This window comes from Rhinatrema bivittatum, chromosome 4, assembly GCF_901001135.1.
Source record: "Rhinatrema bivittatum chromosome 4, aRhiBiv1.1, whole genome shotgun sequence".
Classification (NCBI taxonomy): Eukaryota; Metazoa; Chordata; class Amphibia; order Gymnophiona; family Rhinatrematidae; genus Rhinatrema; species Rhinatrema bivittatum.
This window is the reverse complement of record NC_042618.1, coordinates 440,465,873-440,491,533: the sequence shown is the minus strand read 5'-3', so window position 1 is coordinate 440,491,533 and position 25,661 is coordinate 440,465,873. Positions and strand designations below refer to the sequence as shown.

The 25,661-nt window shown below is 46.5% G+C and overlaps 1 protein-coding gene across 1 annotated transcript in view; it reads left to right on the top strand.

Annotated features, from left to right (window-relative positions):
- CFAP54 (cilia and flagella associated protein 54) overlaps positions 1-25,661 on the top strand; it is a 1,106,494-nt gene that overhangs the window by 152,234 nt on the left and 928,599 nt on the right. The window contains exons 13-15 of the mRNA XM_029597529.1: positions 5,882-6,019; positions 7,553-7,703; positions 13,493-13,566. Of these exons, the coding sequence (XP_029453389.1) occupies positions 5,882-6,019; positions 7,553-7,703; positions 13,493-13,566 (363 nt within the window). The remainder of the gene's footprint in view (positions 1-5,881; positions 6,020-7,552; positions 7,704-13,492; positions 13,567-25,661) is intronic.

Genomic DNA, 25,661 nt, shown 5'->3' with positions numbered 1-25,661 from the left:
CGGGGAGTCTGCCGGAAGAGTTATGAAGTTGAGGTGGTAACCCTGTGTGATAATTGCCAGCACCCACTGATCTGAGGTAATCTGTATCCAATGCTGTAAAAAGTGGCACAGACGACCCCCCACAGGGATGTCGGGAAGTGGGATGTGGCATGTGCTCCGTACCGGGAAGTCAAAGGCCTGCCGCAGGCCCAGGAGGTGGGGCCACAGCAGGTCTTTGTTTTCGAGGTTGGCGTGGCTGAGGTCTAGTGGAGGATCGAGCTGGACGAGGCCTAGCCGACGGAGGATAATAACGACGTGGCCGAAAGAAAGACTTTTTAGAGTCTTTCTTAGGTGGTGGTTTGGAGGATACCTCAGATGGAACAGACGAAAGTTGCTTCAACGTCTCGTGGTGATCCTTCAATTCTGCCACAATTTGTTGAATCTGTTCTCCAAACAGATTGTCCCCTAAGCAGGGTAAATCGGCTAGACGATCCTGGACCTCTGGGCGAAGGTTAGATGACTTTAACCAAGCCCAACGTCTGGCTGAGATGGCAGTAGCTGAGACTTTTGTGGAAGCATCGAAGATATCGTAGGCCGTTCTGATCTCGTGCTTCCCAGCCTCAAATCCTTTGTGAAGAAGGGCTTGAAGCTGTGGCTGGTATTGGTCCGGTAACGTGTCAGCGTAGTCCTGCATCTGTTTAAGGATGGCTCTGTTGTATTGAGTCATGTAAAGTTGGTATGAAGCTATGCGAGATATCAACATGGCCCCATGATACACTTTCCGTCCCACACTATCTAGGAATTTGTTGTCCTTGATAGGGGGAGTGGAAGAGTGTGGTTTTAGGCGCTTGGCCTTCTTTTGTGCAGACTCAACTACAACAGAGCGATGATCCAGTTGAGGCTTCTGAAATCCTGGTGCTGACTGAACAAGGTATGTGGAGTCAGCTTTCTTATTAACTGGTGACACAGATGAAGGAGATTCCCAGTTTTTCTTTAAAAGATCCAGAAATACCTGGTGAATGGGGATGGAAGCGATGATTTTTGGGGCATCCAGAAATTGGAGCAGTTCCATCATTTGGTGCCTGTCATCGGTCTCAGATTGCAACTGAAAAGGTACAATTTCTGACATCTCCTTTACAAAATTAATAAAGGAGAGATCTTCAGGAGGAGATCGTTTTCTACTCTCTGTAGGAGATGGTGGGGATGGCAAATCTGTATCAGAAGATGTATCATCACCCCAGGTATCATAAGGATCATGTGGGGCTTGCAGACCTGAAGGACCTGGTTGAGGATCCAAAGGCATCGATGGAAATCTGGATGGAATCGGTGCTGCAAGCGGAACTGTAAACGGCATCGAGGGCTTCGGGGCTGCCGATGGAATCGGTGCCGGTCTTGGAATCGATGGAGCCGAGGGATAAATCGGTGGAGAGGTATGCGAAGGCACCAATGGGACTACTCCGGACGGGGGAATCCGAAACGGTGTTTCTCCTGCCGATGAGAATCCTGCCGGAGACGATGGTGTAGTTGGTGCTACTGGAATCACCGATGGAAGGGCCCGCATGAGTGCCTCCATACGATTCAGTAGCGGTGCCAACGCTTCCACTAGAGGCTCGGTGGTCGGTTCCCTCCTCGGTGGCGGAGTCGGTGCCAAGGTCGGTGCCTGAGGCGGTGCCAGAATCGGTGCCGGAGACGGTGCCGGTGGAGGCTGGAACCTTTGCATCGCTTTCTCGATGGCCTCCTGGATCAGCCGGTCCAGTTCTGCCCGGAGACCAGGGGTAACGATACCCGGCTCGACGGGAGAGGGAGGCTGAGGCAGAGCCGGAGGGACCACCGTAACCGGTGGGATCACGGCTCCCACACCCCGAGAGGGTGAGGGTTTCCTCGATGCCTGCGAACGAGACGTGGACGGTGCCAGGTCTGACCGAGGCTTTTTTGTCGGTGGCTCGGCCTGTTCAGAGGTCGATGGCTGTGGATCCTCGATGGGCCGAGACTTGTGCCGCCGATGGCGATGCTTGTCCTTCCGATCTCCTCGCCCATCCGGGGAGGGGACAGGAGTCGACGGCCGAGAAGTCATCGGTGGTGGACGGTCACCGGAGGGTTGACGGTGGTGGTGCAACTTCGACGGTGCCGGTTCCGATGACGTCGATGCTATCGATGGTGTTGGGGTGGGTGCATGGAAGAGGAGCCCCATCTTCTCCATCCTAGCTTTACGACCCTTAGGTGTCATTAGGGCACATTTAGTGCAAGTCAGGACATCATGCTCACTTCCCAAACACAGAACACAGACCCTATGGGGGTCTGTGATGGACATAGTCCGGGTGCAATCCGGACAACGACGGAACCCCGTCGCCATGGCCTAGGGCCAAATTTAGCCGCGGGATCGGTAAGTGCCAACAGGCCTCAAGGGCCAAAATCGACGGCAGTCGATGAAAAACGGCAAAAAAACTTACCGGATTCCGCGAAGGTGACAAAAATTTGTCGAAGGGAGACCCCTGAGGGGCAAATTTTCTTCGGAAAGAAAAAACCGAATTCCTGTCAGGAACGTGGTAAGAGAGCTCCTTTCACCGCGTGGCAGCTGCTGCGCGGAAAAAAGAAGACTGGAGGGAGACCTCTGCTGGCTGCAGGGTCAGTGCCTCACCCATTTGTGAGGACAACCATCCTGCTTGTCCTGTGAGAAACCTGGAGACAAGGTCTCCAACTGGAGTGCAAGCAGGCCCCTGAGGAGCGGGTACCTGAGCCAGGGTCTAGAACCTCAGATAGATCCAGTACAGGAACCACGGGTACGAGGAGACAGGAGCAAGCACTAGGCGAAGGAACTCGTTGCCAAGTCAACTAGCAGAGGGCTAGGGAGGTGCTTATGAATCCCAACCTTGTGATGTCATCAGTCAGGGTCACCCCTGAGGTTCCCGCCATTGGGCCTTTAAGAGGAGGCCTGGTGGCGTGCGTGCGCGTCTAGGAAGGCCCAGAGTCGGCAAGGGTGGTGGTGGCGGCGGCGTCCCGGTTGCCATGAGGACCCTTGAGAACCCGGAGGTATGTGGTGGCGGCAGCTAGCCCCAGCCGCAAGTTGACCCGGAGAGGAGAGCAGGGCAGCACATGAAGTGAGTTGAATCGGTTGCAGCCATCTGCAACCGTCGGTCATAACACTCTACCTGTATAGGAGATAAGGAGGAATAGTCAGAAGCATGCTGAAATCCCTAGAAGAGGGAGAAATCAGTTCTGGTGATGCTGAGGAAGACTTTTTTTTATTCCATAAGGAAGAAATCTCTGCCTTCATTTCTAAGGTAATTTCAGCCTTACCACTATCTGATGGCAAGGTAGAGGAGTACCCTAATTTGGACCCTATATTAAGAGGCTCCCACAAATGTCACATGTCTTTCCCATCGCACTCCGAAATTGAGGTCTGATCAGAATGGGAAACACCAGAGGCGGGCTACAAATGCCCAAGGTTTTTTTGATAAATTATATCCCCTATCTTTAGAGTCTTAGGAGCATTTGCTTCATTTATCAAAGGTAGATTCAATGATAGCGCCAATCTCAAGGAAAACTACAATTCCTGTAGAAGGCAGGGCCGCATTAAATGATGTACAAGACAGAAATTCCCTCCCAGTCTGCTTCTTAATAGGAGTGGACAGGGAGGGTACTGGGGGAGACCCAATTGTGTCGCCGTGTGTATTTTGCGAAAATTCCCCCCCCCCCCCCCCCCCCCCCGCATGAGCTGCCTACACATGTGTGCACAGATTTAAAAATACGATGTGCATGTGCGTGCGCCAAGAACCATGCACACATGGATGCGCGTGCTGCTTTTAAAATTGACCTCGATGTGTATAGTTTTGAATTTTCAAACCTAGGTTTATTATTTTGCCCGTAAAAGTACCCACAGAAAAAGCAGGTACAGATCACTGGGGCTACCACTTCCTGTGGTTATAATAAAAGTAAAAAATTATTGCTGCAAACCCAGTAGGTTAAAAATACCTGCGGTACATAGAGCACTGGTGCTTCTGAACAGTTTTTTTTTGGTCTTATTAATGTTTCTATTGGACTATTCTGTTATGTGCTTTCGCCTATACATTGTCATTGTGCTCTCTTGCTTGTGTTAATATGTTTTCTGTCTGACTCTGCTGATTTTAATTTAATAAATAAAACCTTTTTTTTTAAAGTACCTGCAGTGTTTGTCAGGCAGTTTAATCCCCCCCCCACCCCCCATAGTAATGGATTTTTGATTTGTAGGATTACCAAAGTAAAGGAAAAAAAAGTATTAGCTTTGTTTTAGTCCTCTTGAGCCCAATATTCAGTAGGGCAGCTCTGTATAAGTTATCCGGCTACATTTGGCTGGATAACTTGTCCTGTATATTCAGTGACATAACTGTCCCACTGAATGTACTTGTTTAAAAGTAATCTGGTTACATGTAGCCAGAAAACGTAAAAACCTAACCAGCTATGTTTGAATACACCCGATTAGGTTTTTAAGTTGTTTGGCCTTGTGTAGCTAGATAACTTGCCATTTATCTCCCTAAACCCTAAAAGTCCCCTCTGGGAGTGGGGTCTAAACTTACTTGTTTCCAGCAAGATCCAGCACAGCTTCTGTCATACACTCAGTTTATGCTTCCAACGTTAGAAGGGTACTTGCTTCTAGTGCTGTAAGTGTAAAGTCCGGAGGGGTGAGAGGGAGAGCTGATTTAGATTGTGGGGAGTGGGGGTAGGAGGGCCTGGCAGTTGAAATATATTATAATCTGAGGAAGGGACTTGTGCCAGGGGGAGGGCCAGCAGCAGACCCTGGAACAGTTTTAGTATTTAGGAGGGGATATAGGATAGGGAGGTGCAAGGCCAGATAGGGCATTTGTGCAATTTGGTGTGAAGGGGAGGAAATGTGGCCATAGGTCCCTTTAGTTCTTTTTTTTTTTTTATTTCAAAGCACTACTTACCCAGATATCTTTTGAAGATATCTGGACAAGTAGCAAGTTAATCTGGCCGTACAAGCAAGCCTAAAGTTATTCTACTCACTTAGCTGGTTTTCATTTAAAATCGGCTTAGTTAGCCAAATAATTTAACTCCTTCCCATTATGCCCAGGAACACCTCTTTTTTTATCCGGCTAGATTTTAGCTGCATAATGACTTATCTGGCTAAAATCTTGCCAGCTAAGGGGCTGAATATCCCAAACCTTGCCATTTAGAGGGATTTTGTCATTTGTGTATATGTTACAATTTGTTTATCGTTTAGTGCCTTACGGGTGGATTTTAAATGCCCTGCTCGCGTAAATCCGGGCGGATTTACGCGAGCAGGGCCCTCGCGCGCCAGCATGCCTATTTTGCATAAGCCGCCGGCGCGCGCAGAGCCCCGGGACGCGCGTAAGTCCCGGGTTTTTTTTAAAGGGGGCGTGTCGGGGGCGGGGCCGGGGGCGTGGCGCCGGCCCGGGGGCCTGGTCGAGGCCTCCGGACCAGCCCCCGGGTCGGATGACGGCGTGCCAGCAGTTCGCTGGCGTGCGTAGATTTACATCTGCTTCTAGCAGGCGTAAATCGAGGGACAAAGATAAGGGGGGGTTTAGATAGGGCCGGGGGGTGGGTTAGGTAGGGGAAGGGAACGGAGGCAGGCTGCGCGGCTTGGTGCACGCAGGCAGGCTGCGCGGCTTGGTGCACGCAGGCTGCCCAAAATCGGCAGCCTTGCGTGTGCCGATCCAGGATTTTATAAGATACGCGCGGCTATGCGCGTATCTTATAAAATCCAGCGTACTTTTGTTCGCGCCTGCTGCGCGAACAAAAGTACGCGATCGCGCTCTTTTTTAAAATCTACCCTTTACTGTGTAAATACTTAATAAATTCTAATAAAGATAAATGGCTTTTGAATATTGACCTCCTTATAAACTGAATACAGGCTCTGACTTATTTAACTCACTTATATTTTCAGACTGTTCAACCTGATAAAGACATGGTGATTGATGCCCTATTGTTTCTCTGGCAGAAGGTTAAGTCTGGATTTCGGCGAATACAGACGGGTGCTACCGATTGCTCCAGATTCTTCCAGAAATTTGAAATCAGCAGCAAAGTATTTCTTCTTAGTTGTACATCACAACATTTGTTGTAAATTAATAAAGAAAACTAGCAGATTTGTTCCTTTATGAAAATTAGAGTACTTTTATTATATTTACATTTTCAGCCTTCTGTAATTTTATTTCAATTCTTTGTATTAACAAATTATTTAAATATATGATATTACTTTTCCCTACAATTATAAAACTATTTTGTTAAAACGTAGAGAAAATATTCTCCTAGTTGGTTGATTGTGTGTTTCAACCCATTTATAGATCTGCTTCAGGGTTAAATTTCATTGGGCACCCTAAATAAGTTCCTGGGTCTTGGACATATAAAAAATATTCTGACACTAACATTCCCAAAGGCTGTTTTTCTTCCAGGCTACTTGCTAAGAATAGATCTGCTATTTGTCTTTATTTGTTTAGATATTGTGGTTTAGCAGGTTCAATTTTCCAGATGAATTGATATCTACAGTATTTATTGTGAAATGATCATCGTGGTTGATTCAAAAATATAAGACGTTTAGCTTCATATAGAAGAACAGTATCTCTGAAAGAATATTATAATTTTGTTGTGGATATTTTATTAGTTGCACTCCTCCCACTTTAAATTAAAATCAATTAAATAAAAGGAACACAGCAGTATAAAGTGAGAGTAACAAATTCAAATAATTTGTCATGCTGTAATTCCACAAAACATCAGCACTATGTGGAGAATTAAAAAGTTCAAAACGTTATTGACATTCTCCATGGACAAGCAAGACAAACAGCTACTCAACTGCATGATATTGTCTGACAACGGTAACTTGGAAAAAATTGTTTTTTTCTCTCAGCAATAAAAGACTACAAATCTTTGTGAGCATGTGCGGGTGTTCCTGCACTACCCCCCCCTCAAGTGAATCTCTTTAGGTTTTTTTTGTCCGCAGAGCCATCGGTCTAAAAAGTCTTACTCTCTTTTTTGTCATCACTGAGACCTGGGTTTGTTTCCTGGGCTAGAACTCTGCTCCCTGCCCTGGTCAGGGCTGGGGAGGTAGGCCTAGGGAGAAGAAGTCCCAGGCATCCCTAAATGGCCACATCTTGTGGCCAGGGCTGGATTTAAGATTTTGTTGCCCTATCAGGGTGAGAGGGTGGTAGATGAAGTGCTATAGCGGCAACCCTTTGAAACAGGTTCCTCTTCAGCCAGCATATTTGAGCCTATCAAACTCTGGTGCTTTAGACAAAAGATTAGTTAATACAATGTTGAGGTGAATTGGAAGTGGATATAAAATAGGGGAAAGATCCCTGGGAGTTGCCAATTAAGACTTATTGTGTCAAATCCTGGCCCTAATTCCAACTGAGCTGGAAGCCCAAAGGAGCAGGAGGAAATTGCTGGACCAAAATAAAAAAAAAAAAACCCCCCAAGAAACCATTTACCGTCCATCTTTAAGTTGTGCATGGAATCCTACAAAAATGGCATATATAATGTTAGAAAAATGATGTATCTGAATATGAATATTTTACTGATATACATTAAATTTCAAGGATTTATTTTATTTTATTTTATTTAGCATATTTACCTCCTTTGGCTAATTAATGAAGCAATGCATTCCTGTGATATAGCAGAGACAGACGCTACAATGATGGCCGAGGTTGCATTACGATTAGCTGTGATATTTGAAAACATGGCCGATTCTGCAAAGAAATCCGAGAGAAAATCAGGTAAAATACTTGTTTAGTTTGGGGTTTTTGAAGTTACTTCACTTAGAACCATATTGAAGTCTGACTGGCTGGTTCATATCTACTGTATAACAGTTTTCCACTGTGTGAATCCTTTCTATGCACATGATGTTGCAAAAATTTAAATTGGGCCCTTAGGGGTTAATTTGATAACATTATGCATAAAAAGGTTAGCAAATTTGCACATAAGTTACACCAATTTTCAAGGCAGATAATTGCATAAGTCTACCTTGAAAGTTGTCCCACCAAATCTACCCATACAAGATTCACTTGCTAAAACCTTCGCACAAATATTTAGTGAAAATAAATGCACTTTTTAAAATGCAAAGTTTTGCACATAAGTACAGGTCTCTTTCTAATTCTTCTCTCAGTCCAGGTAAATTTATGTGACGCCACAAGATGGGAGACCATTTTTTTAAATTTAAAAACACTCTTATTCATAATCTATAAGCAGACAAGTATGACCTTAGTTACAAAAGGGTGACCCATAGGTCTTTATAGATGTGATCCATAACCTCTACCTAACTGATTACTAATCATTACTTTGTCAAGCAGTATGAGTTGAAAAAGGAGTATGTTCTTAGGTCAAAGTGGAGTTAGGGCAAATTCTTTCACTGGTTCTTTTGAAATTTTGAGTTATAGATATGTCTTTGATTTAATAAAATAAGCTCTGTTATCAAAAGTACCTTCGATTATTCTGAATAAGTAATTTCTGAATGCTACAAAAACAACTGATTTTAAAAAACATTAGTAGAAATATATTAAAACCGTAAAAGCCATTTTAAAAGTCAGTTTTTTGATTAAATTGGAAGCCATGTGCCTCTGATACCACCACTGATAAAGGCCATCGGCATCAATGACCATGCCTTTTTCCCATCTATTGAATTATAGGATGTTTGATTCTATTCAATTATGAGTGTGAGGTTTTTGATAATATTAAATGATTAGGTTCTAGATCTCAAATCTGCTCAACTATTAGGCACATTGTGGTACACACAAAATCCTGCTAAATACACACTTGGAACCTTTGTAGCAAACCTGCATACCAAAACAGCACTAACAACCAAACCTCACACCAACAACCTTACCTATGCAATGGCAACACCTCAAATATTACTGCAGGCCCTAGATCACCAACACATTCGTACTTGGAAAACAGAATGAGCCAGACTATGACAGATCACTATATACTAACAGAATACGTCACTTTGGTCACATACAAAGAACACAGACAATCCCTCGCCAAATACTGAATAAGTAATCACAGACTAGAAATACAAATGTGCTGACAAAAATTGAACTGGAAACTTTTGAGGTCTGGTTACCCTGAAACTCTTGTGAATAATTGGGAGGAAGTCTACAGTATTCTCCCCCTTTCCATCCCCCATCCCAGGACAAATTCCAATGCTTTCCTGTATTATTCCATCTCCTTAGGAAGGGCCCAAAATACTCTTCCTTTCCCCCTTCCCTAGATGGACTCCAGCATTTCCCTCCTTCTTACCATGACCCTTCCCAGGCCGAATCACAACATTCCTCCCCTTCTCCTCTCTTCTTCCTCAAGGTTGAATCCCCTTCCTCAGCATCTGCTCTGCTTCTCCTTCAACTACTTAACTGAGCAGACATAATGGGACCCACAGCAGAAACTTGGGAGGGGGACCCTAATCACAGGTCCCTTCCCTTTCCCCATGGCTTGATCCTTGCTTCTGTTCCTCTTACCCACCTTTGCCCTCCCCCACTCTGGCCTCTTATTCTCTCCTTTTCCTTCCCCCCATTGGCCACTTTCTGAATCCTCTCCTCTGCCTTGCTCTCCTCCAGATGTTTTCCTCTATCTTTTCCCACCTTCCCAGATTCTTTCCTTTCCTCTCCTCTACCTGCCCCTCCTTCTCTTTTCCTGTCTATCCTCCACTCTGTTCCAACCTATTTTTGAGTCTCCAGCTTTCACCTCTCCTTATGTGGCTATGCGCTCAACCTGTGGATATTCTCAGATGGTGAATAGATTCTACTCTGTGCCCTTCAGACAGGCCTGGGCAGCTGTCTTGGTTGCCTCTCCTAATGCCGGCCCTGGGAGGGGATCTGTCTCATAGCTGCACATCATTTTCTTGTATCTCTGCAGACACCAGGAGCAAGTTCACAATTTACAGGCCAGCAATTCTGCCGGTGTTCTCCTGAAATGAGCAGCAGAAGTGCTGGCCCCAGAGGTTTGAGCTGGCTCACACGGTGCCTGCCGAGATGCAGGGGAATGCTGTGCAGGGGTGGAGAGAATTTTTGTTGCTCTTCCTGCTGGTCAGTTGACCGGCAGACCAAGACAGAGAGGGGAGGAGAAAGAGAGCAAGTATCGTCAAGTTGTGGGAGGAGACAAGAAACCTCAGGAGGGCAGGGCTGGGACCATGAACATCAATGTGTGCTCTGTAAAGGTTGGCATGAGTCCTTGGTGCTGCAGTGTAGTTGATGCAGCCTTGTAGGCGAACCTATGAGGACTACTCTTGCAGCTGGCAAATGTGCCCTATAGCGGGACAGACTGGAGCTTCACCTATACCAGCCTTCTCCCATGCAGGTTGAGCCTTGGGTTCTGGTGGCTGGCAAGTTTTAGGTGGTCCCTAGGGTGGAAACAAGAGCAAGAGTCCAATAGCACACTAGGGTCAGGATAGGCAGCAGGCAGATGGAGTCAAAGACAGGCCAAGGCTGGAGTAGTTATGAACAGAAATGGTCAGGTCCAGGAAGAAAGTCAGGTCCTGTCACTGTCAGATAAACCATTGTCAGGTCCAGGCAGAAGATCAGGATCCGGTAAGTCAAGCTAAGGGAGGACAAAGACACACTGAAGACACTGGACAAGATGGACAAGACAAAGTTGGATGAGGCAGGCTGGATGAAGGAGCAGGAAAAGACAAGAGAGCAGAAAAAGGCAAGGGAGAGGCTGGAAAAGGCAAGGCAAGTGTTACATTTTTCAGCTCTCAGGTAGGCCCCGCGAGCCAAGACACTCACCCAATGCTATTGACCAACTGCTCTCCGTTCCATGTGGTGGAATGCCGCTGGGCACTTGCTCCACCGCAGGACACCGCCTCTATCACTCCCTTCCTCCACTCCTCTGGGTGTATGCACCGGGCATTGTTACTTTTAAGGGGCCTGCATTGGGAACTTGCCTGTGGCATCTCCTGGGCAAGGACATCAGGGCTCCAGCTCTGTATAAGGCTTTGCAGAATTCTTTCCTTTGCTCAGCAAAAGGTCACCTACTTTCTTGTGTAGTGTGAATTGCTACTTCTCCTGTGCCTCATCTCTCCAGCCCAGTTTGCCTTGTCTCTCCAGCCCAGCCTGCCTCGTCTTATCCAGTCCTGGCCTTCCTTCTGGCCTTGCTGTGTCAGTCGTTCTTTGTGTTCCCTTTGCCTGCCCTCAGACTGACTTCTGGATTCAACTCTAGCCTAGACATTGACCATGCTTGCCTGTCTCCTGCCACTGACTGTAACTTAGACATTGACCATTCTTGCCCACTGCCTGCCACTGAGCCAAGCCTTACTCAAGATTTATGCTCTCTCTACTTCCTAAGAAACTTTCGCCTAAGATATGCCGCCCCCTGGAACTCGAGGGCTCAACCCAAGGGGGAAGGAGTTGGTATAGGTGAAGCTCCAGCTCAATCTTTTCCTAGCCTAGGTCTGCCAGCTGTAGGTGAGGACCTTCAGGGTCTTCCCTGTACATTGTACCAACCTCACCACAGCAACAATTGTCCACAAATTTTACAGCAAGGCTGGACGAGGCAAGGCAAGACTGGAGAAACAAGACATGGCAAGAGAAGGCAAGAGAAGGCAAGCTGAAGACAGAGGGACTTGGGAATGGTGGCAACATGCATTGCAATGCAGGAGACCCTTTGCAGAAGTGAGGATCTGTTGTGGGGCCTTGGCTTAAATAACCCAAGAGACTGACATTATCTGGACGCATTGCTTAGGGGTTCCTGCCACTGGACAAGTATAATGTGCGCGCATACCTATGGGAAAGCCAGATTATGGTGGCATGGGATGCTGGGTCCAGTGACATTCCTGCCACACTGAGGCCAGGCTGGTTGAGGCCGATAGGAAAGACAAGGCAGCATGGGAGGCTGTCTCCTGCGACTTTCAGCTGCGCTAAGACTGACCGGCATCGGGGATGAGTGCCACAACTTGCAGGGCCTACCCTTGGGCCACGAATCTTATCACTGTCAGTTTAAAAAGTCTTCAGTTATGCATTCAATTGAATCAGTCTCGTCTCTATTTTGTGGTAATCATTCTTCAGCTTTTGTGTATTCAGTTGAAACAGTCATCTGGCTATTGAGGCAATCCAGTCATTTTTTCAGCCATCTTTATAACCCAGAGTATGCATCCAAATGTTTCACGTCCATTTCATAATTCAGCACAATGATTCACTCACCTCACAGCTCATGTAGAGCAGTTCCACACACAAAGCCTTTGATCTGCACAGGAAAATCTTCATCAGATAAATTTGCTACAGCTAATGGCAACCTTGAACATACTAAAAGCTTCCAAAGATCAGTTGGCCAACAAAACCATCCTAATTCAAATAGACAACCAGGAAGCTATGTTCTACCTAAACAAATAGGGAGGAATAGTATTATACCTCCTATGTTGTTGTTATGATTCTCCCCTCATGGGCAGCCTCGTACCTTCTCTCTGCCTGGAGGCCACAGTCCCCGGTCTTCCTTGCGGCGTGACTTCCTGATGTTCCATGTTTTCATGTTCTGAGGTTCCCAGTCCAGGCTTCCTGATGTTTCACTTCCTGATGTTCCTGGCTTCCTGATGTTCCACTTCCTGATGTTTCGAGGTTCCGCTCCTCCTTTGCTCATTCCGAGTCCTCCTGACCCGCCAGCTCCTTTGGTTCTCCAGATGACATCTTGTTGGGGTAAATCTGTCCCGTCGGTTCCTGTTCCTGTCATTGGAGTTTCATCTCAGCTGGATTCACTTCCTGTGCTTGTCCCGCTCTCTGCGTGGTCCATGACCAGGCTCCTCAGGTTGTGTAGGGCGTGCAGTGGGACAGGGTGGTCCGTGACCAGTCCCGTGGGTGGACTGTGTAGGGTGCCCTGAGAGACAGTGCCAATGTCTGAACCTTCCCAGCTTCTCGTCTCGTCCAAGAGTTTTCCAAGTTCCTCATCTCGTCGAGAGTCTTCCAAGATCCTCATCCACTTCCAGAGTCTTCTCGTCTTGTCTTGAGTCTTCTGTGTCACAAGGCCTCCATCTGCCCTCATCCGCAGTCCGGCCTGCTGCTTCTTGCCGATACTTAGTGGCAGGTCTGAAAGGGCTGGGAACGGTCGGAGGACTGTTCATATACCAACATAGTGTTGGCTTCCAGAAGCATGCAGGTCCGGCAGAGGATCAGACTTCATCTTCGTCCATGCTGGGACACGCCTCGCCAACCCTTGGTGCTGTCTTGGATTCATCTGGGGTCGTGCCGAGGTCCAAGGGCACACATTCCCCTCAAGTTGCCCAATGTCACAAGGAATATCAGTGGGAGAAATGGGATTTGAATGCAGTCTTCCCTAGTTCTCAGCCCATTGCGTCAAACATTAGGCCATCCTTCCTCCTTGTATTTCTGTGCATTGAACTAGCTAATTATCCCAGTGGTAAATCTTTGATAGCTTCTTGGGAAAATTAGTAAAATAGATCTGTTAGGATCTTTACCTCATGAATAAAACATGGGAGACCCTTAGTACATCTGGTATGTTAGGATTCAGTTTGCTGTCTGAATGTCATGATTCAATAATTTTGTTTCCATTTTTCTATTTTTCACAGTCAAAGAAACTAAAAAAACTGACACAGATACAATGCCTGATAGGGAGAAAGCTGCCAGTCCCATATTCTTAAAGGTATGATATATTTTTGCATAATATTCATGGATAGAAAAGGAATTGCAGTACAAGTAATATGGATTTTGTTTAATATGTAACATACTTGATAATTCTTATGTTGGTTCAATAAAAATTACTGCAACTTGAAAAGAATCCAGGTATCTTAAGTACAGCTGACACAATACTTCCTTGGCAACAATCAAAATCTGCTGATTTGTGAATGGTTTAGCAATAGGTTCCTATTAGTAGCTGAAATGGTCATTACCATTACAAATATTTGACAGGTGTGATAACTCTCATTAGCTTGGAGAAATGGTTCAAGATGCCATTATATTGCTGTCCTATTTGTGCTTGTGCTAAAAGGCTAGTGCTGTTATGTTATGATGTATTTGTTACTTATTGTGTTATCTCTACTCTTAACTGCTTCGGGTTGAACTTTGTTCATAGAAGGTGGTACATAAATATAGCATAAAATACACGACAAAACCTTAATCCAGCATTTGTTGTGCATTTTACAATTTGCTGAATGCTGGCTTCCGCTTGGTTGCTTGTGGATATAAATATAGCATAACATAATATAACAAAACATCTGTACATTTTGTTATGAAAAATGAAATGAGTGTAGCTGTTGAAAGTGAGTCAGAAATATATTAAATTAGTCCAATAAAAAAGGCGTTGTCTAAAACTTTTCTTGTTGAACTTTATTTCTAAGAATCAATGGCCAATTATGTCAAATTGCTACAAGATTACAAACCGGACTTTATCGCAATCACAGAAACCTGGTTAAAGACAACAGGCTCTATGATCATTAATCAAATTGCCATAGGGAACTATGAGATGTTTTCAATACCCAGGGAACATCGCAGAACTTGGCTTCAAACTATTGCCACTGAACATATCTCAAAATTACGAAATCGCATTATTTGATTCACTTAATCTACAATTATGTCTTCTATATTGTCCACCAGGTTTACTTGAGTTTAATGTTTCTCCTTTGATAGTATTTTTTGTGGCTAATCTTAATCCAGTCAAACCCACAATTATTGCCGGTGACTTCAATCTACACATGAATGTTGACCCCCCCACACACAAATTCATGCCACACCCTAACTGAAGCACTTACAGCGCTTGAGTTTAACTTAATTACTAACCAAGCCACACATAAATCTGGTCGCGCCCTGGATTTAATATTTAGTAATGCAAAGGAAATAAGCAATGCCCACTCAAAATATACACCCGTACCTTGGTCAGATCACTTTCTAATTCACTCAAATATCTCTTTTCATAATAATTTAGAGTTAGATTTAAAAGAACCGAAGAAGTTCCAGTATCGACCCAAATTTAAAATGGAAGAACTTCAAAAAGAAATCATTGATAACATTGATGAAATAGATATATCCAATGGAAATACCACAGTAAACACTTGGATTAACATGACAAACAAGATAGCAGACAGGCTAAATCCTATCAAAACAATCACTATTCCAAATGCCAAAAATCAACATCCTTGGTATAATAAACAAATCAGAGAAGCCAAAAGAATGTTAAAAAAAAAAAGAAAAACGATGGAGAAAAAATAAATCTACAGAAACACTAACCAGCTATCGGTCTTTCCTTGCACACTAGAAAAAACTGATAGAAAAATTAAAGAGAGAATATTATGGAGCAAAAATTCAAAAGTTCTCACATAACCCTAGAACACTTTTTAGTATAGTAAATAAACTCACTAATGATAGCAATCATTACACACAAGAACTACCCGAACAGTGATGTGACGAAATTGCTACTTTCTTTAAAAAGAAAATTGATAACTTATTAGAGAACATAAAAACCAATTCAAAACAAGAAATAAAAAAGCTTACTAGAGAGTTAACTAAATGGTCTAATTTCAAAGAAGTATCGTCATTAGAGATAGAAAGTATGATAACAAAGTTAAATCCTGGAAATCATATTATTGATACAATACCCACTCTAGCGCTAAAACCCCTAGTACAAATTGTAGCTCCATATATCACTACCCTTATCAATCTATCCCTAAAGGAAGGATACTTTCCAGATAGACTAAAGGGAGCAATTATCAAACCCATTAAAAAGAAAAAAAACTTGGACTCATCTGTATTGAGCAGCTATAGATCTGTATCTAACCTATCCTTACTGGCTAAACTAATAGAAAAAACAATACAAATTCAACTGACTGAGCATTTAGAAACTAATAAAATGTTATATCCTTCTCAACATGGATTCAGAAAACACTACAGTACAGAAACCTTATTATTATCACTAACGGATACAATACTTAGAGGATTTGATAGCGGCCAACAATATCTACTGATTTTACTAGATCTATCATCTGCGTTTGATACTGTGAACCACGCAATAATATTACAAAGACTTAAAGAAATTGGACTTAGCAACATTATTATACAATGGTTTGAATCATAATTACAGAACCATTTTTATCAAGCACAGATAAATAATACTCTTTCGGAAAAAATCATGTTAGAGACGGGAGTACCACAGGGATCTGCACTCTCAGCTATGCTTTTGAATATATATATGATGCCGCTATGTCATCTTTTAGCAGGGTTAGGGATTATTCATTATTTTTATGCAGGCGACATACAACTGATTTTACCAATAACTGAAACCCTTGACAAAACTTTTAAACTAGCAGATATGTATTTAAATATAATCAAACAACTGTTCTTCGCGGCAGGGAGCTGCAGCCTGCCTTTCATCTTCACCGCAGCAGGGAGCCGCGGACTTTAACCTCCTTCGCGGCTCGGGCTGCCGGGGACGCCAACTCCCTGGAGGCCTGCTCCTCAGCGGCAGGATTGCCGCCTCCGCTCCACGACCTCTCTGCGGCAGGAAGCCGCCTTCAGGCTCATCGTCGCGGCTCAGACGCCGCCTTCAGGCTCATCATTACGGCTCGGGTGCCGCCGCTCCGATGTTGGGCCTGGTCGTGGCCTGCTCCGACTCCTCTTCTCAGCAGCGAGGATGCAGCAGTCCAAGGTCCTGCACCTCTTCCTGTTTCCTGTTCCTTAGGCGCAGGTCCGTGCCTCCTTCAGCCATTTAAAGGGCCAGTAAGGGAGTGGTTCCCCTGGCCCCACCTGGATGACATCATTCCTGGAACTCCCTCTCCTGCCTATAAAAAGGTCTTGGCTCCATTCCTTCCTTGCTTTTGCAAGGGGTTAGTCCTCCCTAGGAATTCTCGTCTTTGCTCCTGCCTGACTTCTATGTTCTTCGTGGGATCCCTCGTTGTCTGTGTTCCTGGTCTCTTCTGGATGTCCTTCGTCTATATTCCTGATGTTCCGTGACCCAGTCCTGATGTTCCTTGATCCAGTCCTGATGTTTTGTGATCCAGTGTTAATGTCCTGAAACTCTGGTTCCTCGTTGCCACCTTTCCTGGTGTGTCGTGTCGTGGTCCATGACCTTGTGTCACAAGGCCCGCCTTCTTGTCTGCAGCACAAGCCTCCGGAGGGTTATCCTTGCCTGAAACCAAGTCCCGTCTTGGTCCTGTGTCCTGAATCTTGTCCCGGCCCTCGGATCCCCTTGTGTCTGCTCTGTCCTTGTGTTAGACGCTGCTGGAACCTGTGCTGCTTCAGCGTGGTCCACGACCAGCAACAGGTGGCTGTGTAGGGTGCGCCCGGTGCAGGCCTCTACAGTATCTGGGACATGTTCCTTGCACTTGCTTCTCTTCTCGTCTGGAGTCTGTCCTGCATCCAGCGTGGTCCGTGACGAGCCCCTGTGGATGTGCTGTGTAGGGCGTGCTGCGTTGCAGCCTCAACCTAGTACTTGACCTTGATCCTGAGTCTCCAAGTTCCTCGTCTGAGTCTATACTACAGTCCTTAATTTTTACATGTACTGATTACTGTAATGCACTTTTATTGGGTTTATCGGCTTCCACCATCAGACCTTTAGAAATGCTACAGAATGCAGTGGCAAGAATATTAACCGGCAGCAGAAAAAAGGACTATATTACTCCCGTATTAGCAGAATTACATTGGCTCCCAGTAGAATACCGAATACAGTATAAAGTTCTTTACACACTTCACAAACTGATATAAGACCAACATGCAAGTTGGCTCAACACTACAATTCGTTTACACACTCCTCAAATGGCACTTTGATCAGCAAACAAAGGCCTATTATCAATTCCGTCAATAAAAACAGCAATCTCACACAGGTCAGGGATAGAGCCATTTCACTCACAGCACCAAAAATCTGGAATACAATGCCAGCAAACCTCAGACTACAATAAGACTATAGGCAATTTAAGAAGGACTTAAAAACTTGGCAATACATATAGGGGCAGATTTTCAAAGGCTATGCACGTAACCTGAGAAAATCTGCCCCTGTGCGCGCCGAGTCTATTTTGCATAGGCATGGCCGAGAGTGTGGTGGCGGTTTGGGGCGTGGCCGGGAGCATGGTGGCGGCTTGGGGGCGTGGCGGCGGTCCAGGGTCGGAGCATGGCGCGCCAGCAACTGGCTGGCGTGCACAAGTTACGCCTGCCTTTGGCTGCTTTTCTGTACACCCTCCGACTTAATATCATGGCGATATTAAGTCGGAGGTCCCAAAAGTAAAAAATAATTAAAAATAAAAAAAATAAAATATTTAAAATCAGTCCACGGCTCGCGGGTTGAAAACCAGACGCTCAATTTTGCCGGCGTCCGGTTTCCGAACCCCTGGCTGTCGGCAGGTTTGAGAACCGACGCTGGCAAAATTGAGCGTCGGCTGTCAAACTCGCTGACAACTGCCTCTTTTTACCGTGGGCCCTCATTTGAATACTGAATCACGCGCACAGGAGAGCGGGCGCTTGCCCGTTCCCGCGACTTTTCTGTATCAGCCTGATAATTAGCCATTGCTAATTACTAGCAACAGTAACATGGAATAGACTTAGTTTTTGGGTACTTGCCAGGTTCTTATGGCCTGGATTGGCCACTGTTGGAAACAGGATGCTGGGTTTGATGGACCCTTGGTCTGACCCAGTATGGCATGTTCTTATGTTCTTAAGGATAGTACCAAGAGGCGCCTTCAAAGTTTTCTTCCCCATACTTCCAAAGCAGATATATTCAAACCCGTATCTCCGCTACATACTTTCCCCTCACACACCCAGTCTCTCTGCGCATGCTCATGCACTCCCTTAACTCCCATATCATAAACACATACTCCTCTACAAAACTTTCAATACACACCCACACTCCTTAAAAAAGCACAAAAATACCTTTTCCAGTACACACCCATTCCACACAAACTCCCCCATCTCTCACAGACAACCCTCCCCCCCATAAAAATGCCCCCTTCAGATCTCCTCATCCCACAGATACACAGGGAAACATCTGTAACAGGTAATGAAAAATGGTGCCAAAATGCACCTTCCAAGCCACCTTCCTCTACATTTCTCAGTTCACACATCATTACATGTACACATCACAGAGATACCTGCCCTATTCATACCCCCACACCCAAATCCCTTCACAGCCCCCATATCCAAATCCAGTCTACAAACAAATACACAGCCATACCCCCCCCAAAAAAACCCTCACACTTAAACACACAACCTTGCCATACACAACCCCTCTACAAATCCCATCTTCAAATCTCCCCTCATGCAGAGACCCTACCACTCAAGCATACACATACCCCCACATATTCAAATTTCCCACACTTCCACGTACACCTCAATTCCTTCCAATACCCCTCCCCTACCCAAGCACACAACCAATCCTCCTACAATTATGCTTTTAATTTATGTGCCTGCCTGGAGCTTTTATAGAAGATGGCTAGCAAATTAATTGAGTAACCCCCTCCCCACATCAACACACCTCCCACCCATACACATTTCCCATCACACACATATCCCTCATATATTCAACCCCTCCATTTCCTCCCACACACATGTCCATTTCCTCCAAATACTCACTTATACAAATCTATATTGGAACACATTCCCAAAGCTATGCTTAGCATGCTTTCCCTATTTTTATAAATCTTTATTTTTGAGAATGCATTGTAAATTAAAATATCGTTACTTGGTTCATGTCAAGAAATATTTTACTTTGAAGTTTATGAAGCTAAAACTATTTTTGTACAGGATTGTTAATTTGGTCACATTATTATAGGATATTTAACAATTTCTTAGCATTCTGACAGGTTAATCCACGACCAGTGGGCTAGGCACCTCTACCAGCAGATGGAGATGGAGCAAAGCTGACGTCACGGTAGATATATACCCCTGCACTGACATCAGCCAGCCAGTATTCTTCTTCTCTAGCAGATGGTGGACATGCAACTCCCTACAGGGGATTGCTTAAAAAAAAAGTTTTAAAAGGTGAAAAGAAGAAGGAAATTAATTCACCCGCTCTCCTGTGGTGATACCTTATGGTTCCTCCCTCAGTCGAGTTTTCCTGAGGTGATATCTGCAGATCCCTTCCTCAGTAGAGTGCCTTGGTTCCACAGCTGGTTTTCTGGTGTAGACTTAGCTGTAGAGAAAGAAACAACTGAGAGGCTAGCGGGTGCAGGAAGTCGAGTGTGGCGGTGAAGGCCTTTGCCCTTTCCCCCCCGCAGCTGCCGACCAACTCTGTAATTGGCTGAGATGGGCTGAGCTCAGGTAAAGAGTAAATATAAAAAAAAAAAAAAGGAGTGTGGTATTCTCCTAGGACAAGAAGGATGACAGAGTTTCCAGAACTTTGACTGGCACTCAGTGAGCATGCTCAATATGCCTTAATTTACACATCCATGCGGGGTCCCTCTTCAGTCTCTTTTTTTTCCTTGGAGCCGTCGACTTGCTGTTTTTGGAGCTCGTGCTCTTTCTGGAAAACTATTCCATTTTTTGGCTATTTTTGGCCTTGTTCTTGCACCGGGTCCCTCTCGGTTCCCCCTGGCCTTAGTCCTGCGTTGCAGTAAGTTCCATTTTCGCAGTCAGTTCCCTGTAGCAGTGTCCTTCAGGGCCCGCAGGCCATCGACCGTTCGGCAGACATATTTTTGTTATGGCATTGGTTTTTCATTATTTCCCCCAGTACCTTTAGACTCTGTCCATTACGGATCCACATGAGGTGTGCATCCTTTGCGTGCAGGCATCCCACGATGTTCGGGGGTGTTGGCTCTGTGACTAGATGACCCCCAAGGGCTGGTGGGCCCACCTCAATAAGATGGAGAAGCTGTTCGGCCCTAAGAAGACTGAACCCTCGATGTCAGCATCTGTGTCCTCGACTCCGAAGGATCGGGGGGAACCGATGGGCACCAATACTCACCGTCCCCCGGTAACCCCAGAGGAGCGGGGGGCTGGGGATTGAGCCTCTTTGGTCTCTTCTAGATAGAGGAAATTGGGATCTTCACCTTCCACCTCGGCGCTGGGGAAAAACTGGGCTGAGCAGTGTGGGAAGTTGAGAAAGCATCGACATCGATCGCCGTCGGTGCATGGAGCAGGGCTCAGGATGGCACCGATTCCTACCATGATGCCCCCAAAATGTCCTCGAGGCGAGGAGGTTATGCCTTCCATCGATGCTGGGGCTATGGGCTGATCCCCACCAATTCCGGTGCTGGGTACCAACCTCCCTCGAGGCTCCGAGGAAGATCCTGTCACCCCTCCTCCACTGCCGGTTCTAGCATCTGCAACCTTCGAGGAAGAGCTGGAGCACAGGGTGCAGCTTGTGATGGTTCGAGCCCTCCGAGGCATCGAGCCCAAGCCTCCACCGTCCCCAGTGGCTGCAGTCTCCCTGCTGGAGCCGCTGTTGGAGCTCCTCGATGTGCTCCTTGGCATCCTCCCTACTCAGCTGGCTCCAGTGCCCTGGGGATCATCAATGCCCCATGGGGCACTGGCACTTCCTCATCCTAATGCTGTCCTCTTTTGTGTCTCCTCGGATGAGGAAAGCCCTTCGAGACCGATGGTACCACTGTGCCTTCTGCTGCTTGGCCGGCCCTGCTGAGTTTGCCCGCGGGTCCATCGGCACCACTGGGGCTGTCGATACCATCGGTGCCCACGATGCCTAAACCTCGGGGCAGGTTGGGGCCTTCATCCCTGGCTCAGTTTAGTGAGGATGATTCCCCTTATGACCCCTGGGTTGATGACACCCTCGATTCCTCCTTGGAGGATTCTGAGGGCTTTACCATGGCCCGTCTCCCCTGGAGGAACGGAAAAGGTTCCTGCTCGAAGACTTGACCTTTGCAGGTTTTGTATGTGCTATAGCAGAAGCCATTCCTTTCCAACTGATGATGGAAGAGGATGCTAGGCATAAGAAGCTGAAGGTCCTCTAGTTTGTGGTTGCCCTGAAAGAGGTTGTGGCTATTCCCATTCATGATATCTTCAAGGAACTGCTCCTGAGGATTTGGGAACACCCCCCGATGGTTCTACCTGTGAACAGAAAGGTGGATGGCGTATACTTGGTCCAGCATGCCACTGGTTTCGAGAAGCGTCAGCTCCCCCACCAGTTGGTGGTGGTTGAGACAGCCTGAAAAAGGCCATGCGCTCCCGGACCCATGCCTCAGCTGCCCCGGGGAGGGAACATAGGGCACTGGATGAACTGGGTAGGAAGGTGTTTCAGGGCAAAATGCTGATAGCCCGAATCACCTCCTACCAACTCTATTTGACCCAGTACTCCCTTAATCTCTGGAAGCAGGTTCAGAAGATGGCTGACCATCTGCCCCAGCAGCAGCAGGACGCTCTAATGGTGATCGTGCATCAGGTCCTTGAATGCGGGAAGCATGAGGTATGCTCCACATACGATACGATGTCTTTGAGTCGGCGGCAAGATTGGCAGCTGCCGGGACTGGTGCCCACAGGATGGCTTGGCTCTGGGCCTCGAACCTCTGGCCGGAGGTGCAGAAGAGGCTAGCTGACTTATCGTGTACTGGCGAAAATCTTTTTGGTGGTAAGGTGAGTGATGCGGTGGCTCAGTTGAGAGACCACCATGAGATCCTCCAGCATCTTTCCGCCAGTATCATCTTCGGCCCGCCGTCTTTGGCCAGGAGGTCAGCACAGCAAGGTCCTTCTATCGTCAGCGGAAGTATTATCCGCCTGCGTCTCGCTCCCACCCGCAGATGGGGAGGTGTTGAGGTCGTTCCAGGCAGCAGAGAGCACCCAAACCACAGCCGGCTCCCCAGCCTAGCCCTTATACGAGGTTTTGACTGGTTGGGAGGGAGCGAGAGCCAGCCGCCCGTCCCTGTGCCCTGGGACCCCCCCCCCCCACCCCCCAGTTGGAGGTTGGCTATGATTCTTTGTGGATCAATGGTCAGGCATCACCTCAGACCAGTGGATTCTGTCCATCATGTGGCGGGGATAAAGGCTGAATCTGCTGGGTATTCCACCAGATTTTCCTCCATAAGAAAATAAGAACATGCCATACTGGGTCAGACCAAGGGTCCATCAAGCCCAGCATCCTGTCTCCAACAGTAGCCAATCCAGGCCATAAGAACCTGGCAAGTTCCCTTTTTGGGGGTCATCAGTGGGCCAGGAGACCCTCTTAGCGGAGCTCTCTCCCCTAGTAACACCCAGGGTGGTCAAGCCTGTCCCACCAGGACAATTGGGACGGGGGCTCTACTTTTGGTATTTTCTGATTCCAAAGAAAACTGGGGACCTTTGTCCCATCCTGGATCTGAGGGCCTTGAACAAATTTCTAAAAAGAGAAAGGTACAAGATGGTATCTCTGGGCATCCTGATTCCCCTCTTACAAAAAGGGGACTGGCTATGCTCCCTCGATTTGAAGGATGCCTATACCTACATCAAGATCTTCTGAGGTCACCGGAAGTATCTCTGGTTTGTGGTGGGCAAACACCACTTTTAGTTCTGCTGGTTACCTTTCGGTCTGGCCTCTGCACCACAGGTTTTTACCAAGTGCCTGGCCATGGTGGGGGGCACACCTGAGCAGGTTGAGAGTGCAGGTTTTCCCCTACCTAGACAATTGGCTAGTCAAAAGCTCTACCCAGGTGGGGGCGACCCGTTCCCTTTGCTTAACCATCCAGGTGCTGAAGTCCTTGGAGTTTGTTATCAACTACCCAAAGTCTCACCTGAGTCTGTCAGTGCAGCTGGAATTCATCGGATCCTTGCTGGGTAGTGATTAGGATAGTAGTTAGAGCAGTGGGCTGAGAAACATCCTTCAAAAATTGGAAGAAGGATCCATCTGAAGAAGATAAGAAGAAAGCATAAGCATTGTCAAGTTAAGTGTAAAACATTGATATGACAGACTAAGAGAGAATTCGAAATTAACATAGAAACATAGAAATGACGGCAGAAGAAGACCAAACGGCCCATCCAGTCTGCCCAGCAAGCTACGCACTTTATCCTTTTTTTTTTTTTCCTTTTTCTCTCTCCCATCTGTTACTATTGGCTTCCAGTACCCTCCAGCCCTAATTCCCCTCCACCCCACCACCAATGTAGAGAGCAGTGCCGTATCTGCATCCAAGTGAACATCCAGCTCAATTAGGGGCAGCAACCGCTGCAACAAGCAGGCCACACCCCTGCCCCATACTCTTACCCACCCCTGTTTTTTTTTTGGTTTTGTTTTTTTTTGTTGTTGGTTTTTTTTTTTTTTTGGAGATGGCAGCCCTCCATCCTTCCGCTCCATGAAGGTGGAACACCAACCACTGGCATCCCGCTCCGTGAATGCCTCTGTGGCTAATGCCGCTCCGTGCAGTGTTTTGCTGCCTCCTCTTTATTCACACCCTCTAGATTTGATGGATCCACAGTGTTTATCCCACGCCCCTTTGAAGTCCTTCACAGTTTTAGACTTCACCACTTCCTCCGGAAGGGCATTCCAGGCATCCACCACCCTTTCCGTGAAGAAATACTTCCTGACATTGGTTCTTAGTCTTCCTCCCTGGAGCCTCAGCTCGTGATCTCTGATTCTGCTGATTTTTTTCTGACGGAAAAGGTTTGTCGTTGTCTTTGGATCATTAAAGTTTTTCAAGTATCTGAAAGTCTGAATCATATCATCCCTGCTCCTCCTTTCCTCCAGGGAGTACATATTTAGATTCTTCAATCTCTCCTCGTATGTCATCCGATGAAGACCCTCCACCTTCCTGGTCGCCCTTCTCTGTACCGCTTCCATCTTGTCTCTATCTCTTTGTAGATACGGTCTCCAGAACTGAACACAGTATTCCAGGTGAGGCCTCACCAAGGACCTGTACAAGGGGATAATCACTTCCCTTTTCTTACTCGATATTCCTCTCTCTAAGCAGCCCAGCATTCTTCTGGCTTTTGCTATCGCCTTGTCACATTGTTTCGCAGACTTCATATCATTAGACACTATCACTCCAAGGTCTCTCTACTGCTCTGTGCACATCAGCCTTTCCCCCCCCCCCCCATCGAATACAGTTCATTCGGATTTCCACTCCCCATATGCATGACTTTGCACTTCTTGGCATTGAATCTCAGCTGCCATATCTTTGACCACTCTTCCAGCTTCCTTAAATCCCGTCTCATTCTCTCCACTCCTTCCGGCGTGTCCACTCTGTTGCAGATCTTAGTGTCATCCGCAAAAAGACAAACTTTACCTTCTATCCTGTCCGCAATGTCGCTCACAAAGATATTGAACAGGACCGGTCCCAACACAGATCCTTGCGGTACACCACTTAAAACCGCTCTCTCTTCAGAGAGAGTTCCATTTACCATCACACATTGTCTTCTGTCCGTCAACCAGTTTGCAATCCAGATCACCACCTCGGCACTCACTCCTAAGCTTCTCGTTTTATTCACCAGTCTCCTGTGCGGAACTGTATCAAAAGCTTTGCTGAAATCCAAGTAGATGACATCGAGCGCTCTTCCTTGATCCAATTCCTTGGTTACCCAGTCAAAAAAGTCAATCAGGTTTGTCTGACAGTATCTTCCCCTGGTGAATCCATGCTGCCTCTGGTCCATCAATTCTCCGGACTGTAGATAGTTCACTATTCTCTCTTTCAACAGTGACTCCATTACTTTTCCCAACACCGAAGTGAGGCTAACTGGTCTGTAGATACCAGCCTCCTCTCTGTTCCCACTCTTGTGAAGCGGGACCACCACCGCTCTTCTCCAATCACTCGGCACCACTCCCGTTTCTAGGGATCTATTGAACAGGTCACACAGCGGGACCCGCCAGCACATCCCTGAGCTCCCTCAGTATCCTTGGATGAATCCCAT